This window comes from Littorina saxatilis, linkage group LG8, assembly GCF_037325665.1.
Source record: "Littorina saxatilis isolate snail1 linkage group LG8, US_GU_Lsax_2.0, whole genome shotgun sequence".
NCBI classification, from domain to species: domain Eukaryota; kingdom Metazoa; phylum Mollusca; class Gastropoda; order Littorinimorpha; family Littorinidae; genus Littorina; species Littorina saxatilis.
Genome location: NC_090252.1, coordinates 63,527,101 through 63,539,926, shown reverse-complemented (window position 1 = coordinate 63,539,926; position 12,826 = coordinate 63,527,101). Strand labels below are relative to the sequence as shown.

Genomic DNA, 12,826 nt, shown 5'->3' with positions numbered 1-12,826 from the left:
ATACACACACACATGCTCGCGCGCGCGAGCGTGCGCTCGCATATCTACACACAAGCACATGCTATCATTTCATACCTAAAATGAACAGTATCTAATCAAAGTATTAAACTAGTAAAACATCAAAATAATGGTCGAGTATAAACATAAAAAACAAAACACTTAAGAGCATTGCATACATTATCCGAGTACACAATGGAAACTAGACATCAGGGGCAGTTTATAGTGTGCTCAAATATGTGTGCAACTGCCTTTTAAAGGCCTTTAATGATGCGGATCGTTTGATTTCTATTGGCAAAGAATTCCACAGAGATGATCCTGAAAAAGCTAAGCTGGATTTATAAAGATCTATACGAGGAATTGGAGGAAGTAAATTTTGAGACCCATACCTCTTCGTAACATGTGTAAAATAGGATTGCACATAACTGGGCACATCACCATGAACTACTTTATACATAAAGACAGCCTTATTGTATGCAATGTGGGTTTTTAGGGGAAGGAAATTAAGGATGTTTAACTTCATTTCTGTAGACATGTGCGATTCATACAGGATAAATTTTGCAGCACGACGGTACAAAGAATTGAGTTTTAATAAGTGAACATCGCTGCAGCCATCCCACAATGTCGAAGCAAAATTAATATGAGGCATTATATGAGCATGAACGAACATTTTTAATGTTTCAGACTTCGCATAATGTTTGAGTTTTGACAACAAATACAAATTCCTTGATAACACTTTGCAGAGGTTGCTTATGTGTGTTTGCCATTTCATTTCTTCATCAACAGTTACACCAAGTATGCGGTGTTCTTTAACTTGCTGTATTTGAGTTGTACCTAAGGTCAGTTGTAATTTAAGAGGACTTAGCTGATGCTTTTGTCTTGTGGTAATAACAATGCTTTTAGTTTTTTCTGGGTGCAGTATCATGGCATTTGATGTGCACCATTTCGCAACTTCGTCCAAAGTTTTTCAGGAAAGAATTTACTGATTCCAACGAGGTGTTACTGGTATGGATAGACGAATCGTCTGCAAAAAACTCGCATTTGACTTTATCATCCGATACATGTAAAGGCAAATCATTAACGTAAATACAATCGAGAATAGGTCCTAATATAGACCCTTGAGGGACGCCATGTCTTACTAGTGCAGTAGACGAACTCTGGCATTGTAGAGTGACATACTGTGTCCGGTCAGCAAGATACGATTTAAAGAAGTCACAGACCGAATCGTTTCTCAAATAATAGTGTAATTTTTTCAGCAATATGGAATGATCGACTAAGTCAAATGCTTTCTTAAAGTCCAAAAACAATGCTCCTGTAACTTCAGACTTGTTCATTGCTGACAGCCAAGCTTCGCAGAGAGACGTAAGAGCTGTGTGGCAAGAATGCTTGGACCGAAAACCGGATTGAAACTGATGGAACAAATTTTGTTCTTCCATGTAAGCAAGAAGATGCTTGTGCACATGCCTTTCTAATGGTTTTGACAAAACAGGCAGTAAAGAAATGGGTCTAAAATTACTTGGGTCTGAGAGATCTTTACATTTGGGAAGGGGTATGACTTTGGCGCTTTTCAATTTAGACGGAAAAAAGTTCTGCTCAATACTAAGGTTATATACAAACGTGAGCGAATCCACAATATACGGTAGAGAAAGCTTCAATAACTTCACGGGTATTTTATCAGGACCCATGGACTTTTTATTCTCCAGGTTTTCAATAAATGTTCCGATCTCATGAACTGCAATCGGAGGAATGATAAACGCTTCATTGTTTATTCTGTTCCGCTGACAGAATTCGTCCAATTTTTCAAAACAGTCATCTCTATCCCGAGAATTTGTTTCTGCCACAGAAGCCTTCAATTTATCCGCTAAAGATATAAAATGATTATTAAAATCTTCCGCAGATAGTTTTGTTAGATTAGCAGTTGACCTTTTTCTAGATTTATCAAGGATTTCATTTACTGCCCGCCAAATTGTTGCAGTATCTTTCTTATCGGAAATTAATTTATCAAAGTAACCAGTTTTGGATTGTCTCACACGGTTTAACACCTCATTCCTCTGCTGTTTATATTCGTCTGTCATCTTATTTTCCTTGAAATAATCTCTCAGAGCCATCGCCTCTATAATATCTGATGTTAACCAAGGCGGAAGTCTGGCATGTTTTACTCTATGCTGACGCAGGGGCACGTGTTTATCTATAATTGTGCTTAAAATGCTATACAATTGATCAAAAGCATCATCTGCAAGACTGAAATCAAAAACGCTCTGAAATGGAGCTTCACTAAGATCACGAAAAAATGCAGACTCATCAAAATGTCTAAAACTTCTGTATTCTATGGTCGTGTGGCCTTTTGGTCCTGATTTAGGCAAGCGCATAGAGACCGAACAAAAAATAGGCATATGATCGCTAATACTGGAATTGGACACATACACATTAGAAACAATCTTCTTATTATCAGTATATATGTGATCAATAAGAGTTGCAGTTGTGTCTGTTATTCTTGTTGGGTTCAGAACCAGTTGATGAAGACCTAATAAAGTTGTTGTTGAATTCCATACTGTTTGAGGCTTATTCAGATTAATATTAAAATCTCCAAGCAATACAATATCTTTATTGCGTGATTTGACTTTATCCATCATCTGAATGAAATATTCTGACCAAATCGACGTTTCGGCAGGGTTACGATATATATAACCTATGAGCAGAGGCGAGGATTTACAGTTTTTTACTTCAATCCAAACGCACTCAATATTGTCGTCCTCTAAATCAGTTCTTCGTGTTGCAAATTCAGAAATTGATTCATGAATATAGACTGCAATGCCTGTCTGATTCTTCCTTGCGCTGTCGCGTCGCAAAACAGAGTATTGGGGAATGTAGATCAAGTTATCGGCAATTCTGGAGTCGAGCCGTGTTTCGCTCATCCCAAAAGCATGAACTGGCTTTGAGCTTTGGTTTAGCAGCACGCATATATCAGGCACTTTGTTAACGAGATGATAGACATTAAGATGTCCAACCTGGAGAGTGTGTTTTGACACGTTTAAATTCATAATATAATAAACAAAATTATTAACAACAACCAAAAATCTGAGAGATGAAATCAATAAACAAACACGGAGAAAAATTAATGCACAAAGAGTAAAAAGTGAAGCAAACAAGTTACGACTTCAGTAACTGGCTAACTTAAGGGAAAAGTCAAGTGAGAAGTAGTAAATCAGGATTTAAAAAAATTCTGCGAAATGTTATAAGCGTTCGATGCACAGCAATTATAAATGTTCCTGCTAGCACTGCACTCATACACATACAGAATATGATACAATACAATTGAACAGTTCGAACAGGGATGAACGATGCGCTACATTAAATCCCCACAACGCCAACACGATTTCACTTTCTTTAAGCAGAGGCATTCATAGTCTCTCCGCAAACGGGTCTGAATCGTAGATTAACACACACAAAGAAGAAACACACGCGTGTTTGGATGCAGATGTTTTCACACTGTTAAAGCAGCAGAATACTTGGGGGGTCGTGGACAAACTTAACACAATGTCTGGAGGTGTTGAACGACATAGTTAATAGTTATGAAATCGCATGTGAGAGAGAGAGGGAGAGAGGGAGAGAGAGAGAGAGACGGAGAGAGAGAGAGGGAGAGAGAGAGGGAGAGAGAGAGAGAGAGAGGGAGAGAGAGAGAGCGAGAGAGAGAGAGAGAGAGAGGGGGAGAGAGAGAGAGAGAGAAAGAGAGAGAAAGAGAGGGGAGAGAGAGAGAGAAAGGGAGAGATAGAGAGAGAGAGAGAAAGAGAGGGGAGAGAGTGAGAGAGAGAGAAAGAGAGAGAGAGAGAGAGAAAGAGAGAGAGAGAGAGAGGGAGAGAGAGAGAGAGAGGGAGAGAAAGAGAGGGGAGTGAGAGAGAGAGAAAGAGAGGGGAGAGAGAGAGAGTGAGAGAGAGAGAGAAAGAGAGGGGAGAGTGAGAGAGAGGGAGAGACAGACAGACAGACAGACAGACAGACAGACAGACAGACTGACAGACAGACAGACAGACAGAAGAAGAAAACGCAGAAGTGAAAGAAGATTGCTTGTTCTTCTTCACCTCCACTCTAAACAGAAGTGTTCCACTTTTGAACACATTTCTGTAACACGTGATAAACATTTCGTGACATTCAGTACACATTTCTGTAACAAGTGATAAACATGTTGTGACATTCAGTACACATTTCTGTAACAAGTGATAAACATGTTGTGACATTCAGTACACATTTCTGTAACAAGTGATAAACATTGTGTGACATTCAGTACACATTTTTGTAACAAGTGATAAACATTTTGTGACATTCAGTACACATTTCTGTAACAAGTGATAAACATGTTGTGACATTCAGAACACATTTCTGTAACACGTGATCAACATTTTGTGACATTCAGTACACATTTCTGTAACAAGTGATAAACATGTTGTGACAGTCAGTACACATTTCAGTAACAAGTGACAAACATGTTGTGACATTCAGTACACATTTCTGTAACACGTGATAAACATGGTGTGACATTCAGTACACATTTCTGTAACAAGTGATAAACATGTTGTGACATTCAGTACACATTTCTGTAACAAGTGATAAACATGTTGTGACATTCAGTACACATTTCTGTAACAAGTGATAAACATGTTGTGACATTCAGTACACATTTCTGTAACACGTGATAAACATGTTGTGACATTCAGTACACATTTCTGTAACAAGTGATAAACATGTTGTGACATTCAGTACACATTTCTGTAACAAGTGATAAACATGTTGTGACATTCAGTACACATTTCTGTAACAAGTGATAAACATGTTGTGACATTCAGTACACATTTCTGGAACAAGTGATAAACATGTTGTGACATTCAGTACACATTTCTGTAACAAGTGATAAACATGTTGTGACATTCAGTACACATTTCTGTAACAAGTGATAAACATGTTGTGACATTCAGTACACATTTCTGTAACAAGGGATAAACATGTTGTGACATTCAGTACACATTTATGTAACAAGTGATAAACATGTTGTGACATTCAGTACACATTTCTGTAACACGTGATACACATTTTGTGACATTCAGTACACATTTGTTGTAACAAGTGATAAACATGTTGTGACAGTCAGTACACATTTCTGTAACAAGTGATAAACATGTTGTGACATTCAGTTTACATTTCTGTAACAAGTGATAAACATTTCGTGACATTCACTACACATTTCTGTAACAAGTGATAAACATGTTGTGACATTCAGTACACATTTCTGTAACAAGTGATAAACATGTTGTGACATTCAGTACACATTTCTGTAACAAGTGATAAACATGTTGTGACATTCAGTATACATTTCTGTAACAAGTGATAAACATGTTGTGACATTCTGTACACATTTCTGTAACAAGTGATAAACATGTTGTGACATTCAGTACAGTGCTCGGCACACATAGTGTTGAAATGAACACCTGTGAATACGATGTGTTTGATAGGTGTGCCTCTTTTGCTTGTACAACTGTGGACTATATCACACATTGTTCAAAACTTGTTACACACATGTGTTTTAAAGTGAAACACTTTTGTTTAGAGTGTGTGTATTGTGTATGCTTCTTGTTCTTCTTGTTCTTGTTCTTCTTTTCCTCGTTCGCTCAAACATACGCTAGAAGTGGGTCACTATTTGACCTGGTCAAGTCAGCACGCGAAGCTGGATAGGGGAAGTAACTGACTATTTTCCGGGTCGGGCACTTTTCAGGCAGTTACTTCCCTTACTTCCTTTCGCCATGTACTGCTCTGTGTCGACATGTCTGCATCCGTGTAAAGTGAGTGATCAGGAATAGCTTTTGATCTTGCAATTTATTACACACAGCTAATCAAATACGTTATAAATCCATCTGTATATTAAATGATTAGCTGATATTGTATTGTTTTGGTCACGTGATGTAGGCTTTTTTGCTTGAGTTCGTGTCCTCGTTGAATACTGTTCGTTGTTTCGTGTCATGTATTATGAATAACATTTTGTTTAAACCATTAGCTGATTTTGTAGTTGACTTCGTGCGAAAAAAAGTGGAGCTGAAGAGGGTGACAATTGTATTTCACAATAAGAACCTGATGTGCAACTGAAATGTCCTAATTCTTGTTGGCTTTGTGTGAAAAAGTGAATGAATATAATTTATGCTGTGCACAATTTGAAGCTTTGGATTTGGGTAGGTTTTTTAATAATTATTAACAGCCGTTTTCTTGCTCGCGCCCTGAAAAATTCAAGCTTTCGTCTTTTTGTTTTATGTGAACTACTATACAATTCTACTGAAAAAGTCGAACACATGTTAAACACTATTAAATGTTTGCCATGCGTGTTCACAACTGGTTGCAAAACGTGTGTTCCAAAGTGGAATACTTCAGTTTACAGTGTTGGACTTGTACAAACAGCCACCATCAAGCATCATCCCTGAGTAAAATATACCACAAAGATCGACACAAACTGCCGCCATCAAGCATCATCACTGAGTGAAACATACCACACAGATCGACACAAACTGCCACCATCAAGCATCATCCCTGAGTGAAACATACCACACAGATCGACACAAACTGCCACCATCAAGCATCATCCCTGAGTAAAACATACCACACAGATCGACACAAACTGCCACCGTCAAGCATCATCCCTGAGTGAAACATACCAAAGATCGACACAAAACAACAAGAAAGGTTACTTATTGGAACGTTAGCCTACATTTTTGACAAAACAAGACAAGTGAATGACTTGTTTTATCAACAATTTAACATTCCAATAACTAACATATCTTGTTTTTTGTATCCTCGATTTTGGAACGTCAGCAGTCTATGTGTTTTAGGGTTACCACAAAGATCAACCTACCAGCTGTGCGCCTTTCTTTTTTATTTGTTTGTGTGTGTTTTGTTCAAGATTTTTTGGTTTGATTTGTTTTGAGGTTGTCGTTTTTACATGTTAGATTAAATTGCAGTTATCTCCCTTCTGCATGGAGGGAAATTCAAGATGGTGACTTACTGTATACTGTCTTTTCTTGAAAAGTGTTGTTAACTTAATTTTGTAGAAAGTTTCTGAGATAGTGTACCGTTGTGTTTTTTATGTTTGTGGTAGCGGAGACTTCGAAATGTGACGGAGGTCACCAAACTTTGTGGACAACAGTGATAAGTGTGTCAGGTTTGAGTTGTCTTCAGCTTACACTAAGAATGTATGATGCGGCCACACACTCAAATATGCGCGCGCGTGAACACACACACACATACACGCACGCACGCGCGCGCACACTCACACACACACACACACACACACACACACACACACACACACACACACACACACATATATATATAATACATAAGAAAGATAGAAGAGCAAAAACATTTTTATTTAAAAATGATTGTGTGTTTTTGTTGGTGCTTTATGAGAAATGCCATGATCTACTTTTCAAACAGGCAATAAACATTTGTAAATTGTAAACGACATGTTTAGACTAAAAAGGTTCTAACAGGGAAAGCAGGTTCGAAGCGCAATCACCTGGTCAAGATCTGAATGACGTAAAACACAAGCACGATGACGTCAATTCTTGTTTTGCGTCATAGAACTGACGAAGTCTTGCTCTGGCAATCTCTAAGTGATTACAGTCTGCAAAAAACCAGGAATAACCTGATGTGTTTTGGATTGTTCTGGTGGTGGTGGCGGCGGTTGTTGTTGTTGTTGTTGTTGTGGTGGGTTGTTGTTGTTGTTGTTGTTGTGGTGGTGGTGGCGGCGGTTGTTGTTGTTGTTGTTGTTGTTGTTGTTGTTGTGGTGGTGGTGGTGGTGGTGGTGGTGGTGGTGGTGGTGGTAGAGGTGGTGGTGACGACAGTGATGAAGCTCACGGTAGAGGTGGTGACGATGGTCAGGACTGGGTGGCCGAGTGGTTAACGCACTTGCGCTCGGAATCGAGAGGTTGCGTGTTCAGGCCTGGGTCAGGCCGCAATTTTCTCCCCCCTTTCCTAACCTAGGTGGTGGGTTCAAGTGCTAGTCTTTCGGATGAGACGATAAACCGAGGTCCCGTGTACACTACATTGGGGTGTGCACGTTAAAGATCCCACGATTGACAAAAGGGTCTTTCCTGGCAAAATTGTATTGGCATAGATAAAAATGTCCACCAAATACCCGTGTGACTTGGAATAATAGGCCGTGAAAGGTGAATGCTCGCACTAATAGGCTTGAGGTTTGCTGTTCGATGTGAATGCGTGACTATATTGTGTAAAAAATTCCATCTCATGCGGCATTAAGTTATTGTAAAGCGCATTGAGGATATATATGATTATGTGCTATAGCAAATGTCCATTATTGGCTCACGTAAGTGTAGCCTATGCGATGGTAAACTTTGTCTGTCTGTGCGTGCGTGCGTGCGTATGTATGTATGTGTGAATGTCTGTGGTAGAAACTTTAACATTTTTGGCTAAACACCGAAATACTCATTTCACGTGGTTAATTTTCAAGCACCATCTTCAAATTATTGAAGCAATGATCAACATTGTGTCGGCATGTGTGTAGTTAAAGCGTGTATCCAAAGAAAACGGGTGGTGGGGGGTTTTGAAGGGGTACAAGCAGTTGACTGATTTGTGTCGTGTTTGGCATGTAGACGGCAGGTCAGGTGTCAAGATCAGGTCAGGGGTCGCGCGAAGGATTGTGGTCCAGTTCTCACCTCGCCGATTCGCCGGGGAAGACGATTTCATGTTGTTCGGTTTCTAAGCTCCAGAAAAGTAAATAAAGAAGATACCAAAGGGAGATTTCCTACAATTTGATCTGCACAGCGTGTTTCCAATGTCCACGCGAGGAAGAGCTGTCGAAAGCGCGGCAGTCAGTGTCGATCTTGCAGCCGTATCCCGGTAAGTTCAGAGACAGATCTAGTGTCTCCCACTCTGATAACGTGTCACCTACTGTTAATCCGTTTTGTTTTAATTTCTTTTTATTTCAGCAGACACGGATGTCAAACACAGTGCTAGGCAGTCACCTCTAGTGAAATGAGTTGATCTAAAGTGCCTGTAATGTTTGGATGTCTTTGCTCGTGGTTCGATTTATGTGAATTTCAAGACTTGCAGTAGAGTCTCAAGTTAAGTTTACTCTGCCCGAAAAAAACTGTCCATCATTTACTTGAACATGCAGATATAAGGAAACGGAATGAATCTGTTCTCAAAGTCAAAATGATCACGATTTTTTCCTCAGATTCAAAACATGCACTGTCATGGTTTTGTCTGTACAATTTAGTAAGTCTTAAGTACTTTGCAACAACTTCCTTGAACGTGAAAGACAGTTTTTGAATGCTAGATCTGTATCGCGTTTCATTCCAGACTCGATCCTCTCTTTGATTGTAGATCTACTGTTTGCTGTTTACGCACTATCATATGATTCGCTATGTAACGTTTGGTAAGCTTACCTTGCCACAGCTTTCTTGTCTTTGTTGGCATTTCTGGCTGTGTTGACCGTCAGAATTATTTTAAGAACCAGGCTGCTGCAGTCGACATGTTTCGCATATTGTAGGGTTACCATGCTGCATAGGTAAAGTGGCTTGTATTCTGTTTCAAAACACTGTTTATATTTGTGTAGGTTGTAGTCATCATAACTAATCGCATTTTGCCATTTGTTTCAGAAAGGAGGTTAACCTACAACAAGATCGACGCTATGTCAGATATATGCCTCAGCCACATGAAGACTTCCGAATTTAGATCTACTCGGCATGGTGACAAGTCTTGATGAAAAGTATAGGACTGAGGACAGCAGTGGAAAAAGTGCCCACATGGCAGGTACCTAACCTATTACCCTAGTCATTTTATCTGTTTGCCTTCTTTTGAAAATTATACATGGAGTTGATATGATGCGTTAGTTTTAACTGTGTGTGTGTGTGCGTGTGTGTGTGTGTGTGTGTGTGTGTGTGTGTGTGTGTGTGTGTGTGTGTGTTTGTGTGTGTGTGTTACGGAGTGAGTGAGTTTGTGTTATGTTACTGTTTGTTGATTTCTTACGGGAGCCTTGAAGGCTTCGCCTCTTGTTATTTTATTATTATGATGATGGCGGCATGTCCCGACAAGACACATTTCCTATCTCTCCTCCTTTTGGCGATGGTGGTGGTGGTCGTCGTCGCTGGTGGTATTGGTGGTCGTTGTGGTGATGGCGGTGGTAGTGGTTGTTGTATTAGGTTGTTGTGTGGGTGGTGGTGGCGGTGGGGGTAGTGGTTGTTGTAAGGGATGGCGGGGTGGTGGTGGTGACAGGAGGCGTGCGGACCGTGATGAGCTGTGTGGTGCAGCGTGATACTGCAGACAGCCTGTTTAGACGATCAATCTTCTCATCAGTCTTCCCTGCATCATCATCACCCCGATCTCTGCCCTGTAACACGGCCACCACGCGCCGCTCCAGGCCTTTCACCCAGCCATACCACGCTACTGTCACTGTGTCCGTTGCCGCCACCGCCACGTCCTGCACAGCTCGCTCCCACCTCGCCCTGTTGTGTAGCCAGTCTTGTACCCCCAACACACTCACCGGTACACCTGCATCCTTCAGTCCCTGCACCACGCCGCTAGCTGGTGACGTCACCTGCCCTGCCTCATCCGTGACGTCATCCTGTAGATCGTCGCTTCTGGTCAAGACGAACACGTCGCGGTAGCTCAGCCGGGAGGGACTGTTGGCGGCGCTGCTCCCTGCAGGGAAAAGACCGTTGGAAGAGTTAGACAGTCCTGTGTGATAAATATTCATGTATGTACCGTAAAATCCCTAGCAAACGCCCACCCCCCCCCCCCCTCCGCACAGATTTCGGGTAAAAGTAGGGGGTGGGCGTTTGCTAGGTTTACACCCCTTTGCAAGATAAAGTGTCATTACATTTTCAGGAGAAAAAAAAGTGATACATCCATGTTTGAGAAATGCAGTGGGACAAGAAACACACACACACACACACACACTCACACACACACGCACGAACACACACACACACACACACACACACACACACACACACACACACACACACACACACACACACACACACACACACACACACACACAATTTGACAGATGATGAGGCTGAGCTCACTTTATTTTTATTGAAGAACAAAAAATCCAGTGTCACAATTATAAAAACAAAACCTAAATGTTTCTTCCCTCCAGATTTCAATTATTTTCGTGAATTAGCCTGATCTCAGCTATGGTGATGATTTTGGGTTAGTGATATAGACACATTTCAAAACACTGTTGGTTTCTTTTGGGACTGTATATATTTTGTAAATAAAAAAACCCACTAAAACAATAGAATCAGGTACCCTTTTCTAGTAAAAGAAACAACAACAACCGGGGTGGGCGTTTGCTAGGTAGTGACCCCTCTGCACAGCTTTTAGCCAAAAGTGGGGGGGTGGGCGTTTGCTAGATACTGGGCGTTTGCTAGGGATTTTACGGTAAGTGTGGTGTTTGTCGTCTGCTGTGGCCAGGGGAAACCACTAATGTCCGCAGCAGCGCACCCTGGGGGATTATGCGAAGAAGAACAACGATCAAGACAAGACCCAGACTACAGGCCCCGGAATGTACATTGGTGTCAGAAGTGCGAGACCGAACTCGTGCCGCTGAGAAAATGTGTGGTATTACCGCCGGTGCCTGGAATCCTACCTGGGTGTTGGGATCGTTCAGGAATTCTTCTATGGAAGGCAATTGTGTGGACCAGGAGGAGGAGCCATTCGATTTCGGGTGTATCTGTGACCCCCGATGTCAGTTGTTGCGTATTTGTTTGTTTTGTTTGTTTTGTGTGTTTGTTTTCTTGTCATTTTCTTTTGTCTTTGGTTCTTTTCTTCTTTTAATGAAAGGAAAGGAAAGCGATTATTTTAGTGCATCGCCCAGCTATAGTCGAGGGTCAACCCGACGGGGTTGGGTTAGAGATCATGTTTTTCAGAAAGCTTATTCAATTTACAGCCGATGTTCGGTAGATGAAAAATGGCTCCGTTGTACCGCTTTTGAGTGAGGAGCGTCTTTGTAACCTAACCCATATTCTGCCAAAAACGCAGTTTTGGCGCAGGGGGTATGTTACAAATAAACGTCGTATACTTCGCTTCGGTAAACAAACATTTGTAAATTATACATTAAACAAAAGCTAAGGCTTTGTTCTATCAGGCAATATACAAACAACATTCTTCCTATTGATACTTTTAGATGTTAACCTGCGAGTAATCGTGATGAGAAAATCAAAATATGTAATTCTTCCAAACGATCAATGCAGATAATTCATCCCTAGGTTAATATTGCAATCAAAAATACATGTACAAGTCGATTTTTCTTATAGATGGACTGGCTTGACATTAATATTGGTTAGTTAAATTTGGCAGACACCAGCCATATGAATGACAAAATGAGTCAATGTGCATCCGCTGCAATAAAGAGAAAAAGATCGATGGGGAAAAAGAGCTAACATAAACACAACCCTGGAAGAAGATAGTTTTGTCCTGCCAGATGCCATTTGATGCAGCATACGAAAGATGAAACTGTTATAAGGAAATACGTGTTTGTTTAAACGGACATTGTCGTTTTTCTAATTTTTTACTTCCGGTTTTGCCTCATAATGTCGAATTCTTTGTCTAAAATAAGTATTTTGCATTTCATAAAACTCGTATTCAATATTATATTGAATGTGTTAAAACAAAAGTAATCATTTATGAAGCTATATGCATGTGTTTATTAAAGGTAACCGTTTTAGAATTTTGACATGCAGTTTCGTTATGTACAAATTGTCTATTTGCACCCTACCCGTCTGAAAAACATGACCGAAAACGACTTATATATCATTAGAAAGAGACT

The 12,826-nt window shown here is 40.4% G+C and overlaps 3 protein-coding genes across 4 annotated transcripts in view; all 3 read right to left on the bottom strand.

The window, feature by feature from the left end:
- The window catches only part of LOC138974110 (uncharacterized), a 340,574-nt gene that overhangs the window by 267,372 nt on the left and 60,376 nt on the right, over positions 1-12,826 (bottom strand). The gene's annotated exons all lie outside the window — the stretch shown is intronic.
- Positions 7,379-12,826, bottom strand: part of LOC138974802 (uncharacterized) — a 204,367-nt gene continuing 198,919 nt past the window's right edge. Inside the window, exon 9 of the mRNA XM_070347531.1 lies at positions 7,379-7,675. The gene's annotated coding sequence lies outside the window, so the exon portion shown is untranslated. The remainder of the gene's footprint in view (positions 7,676-12,826) is intronic.
- Positions 10,068-12,826, bottom strand: part of LOC138974407 (uncharacterized) — a 59,227-nt gene continuing 56,468 nt past the window's right edge. The window contains exon 4 of the mRNA XM_070347123.1: positions 10,068-10,692. Within this exon, the coding sequence (XP_070203224.1) occupies positions 10,190-10,692 (503 nt within the window). The 3' untranslated portion in view covers positions 10,068-10,189. The remainder of the gene's footprint in view (positions 10,693-12,826) is intronic.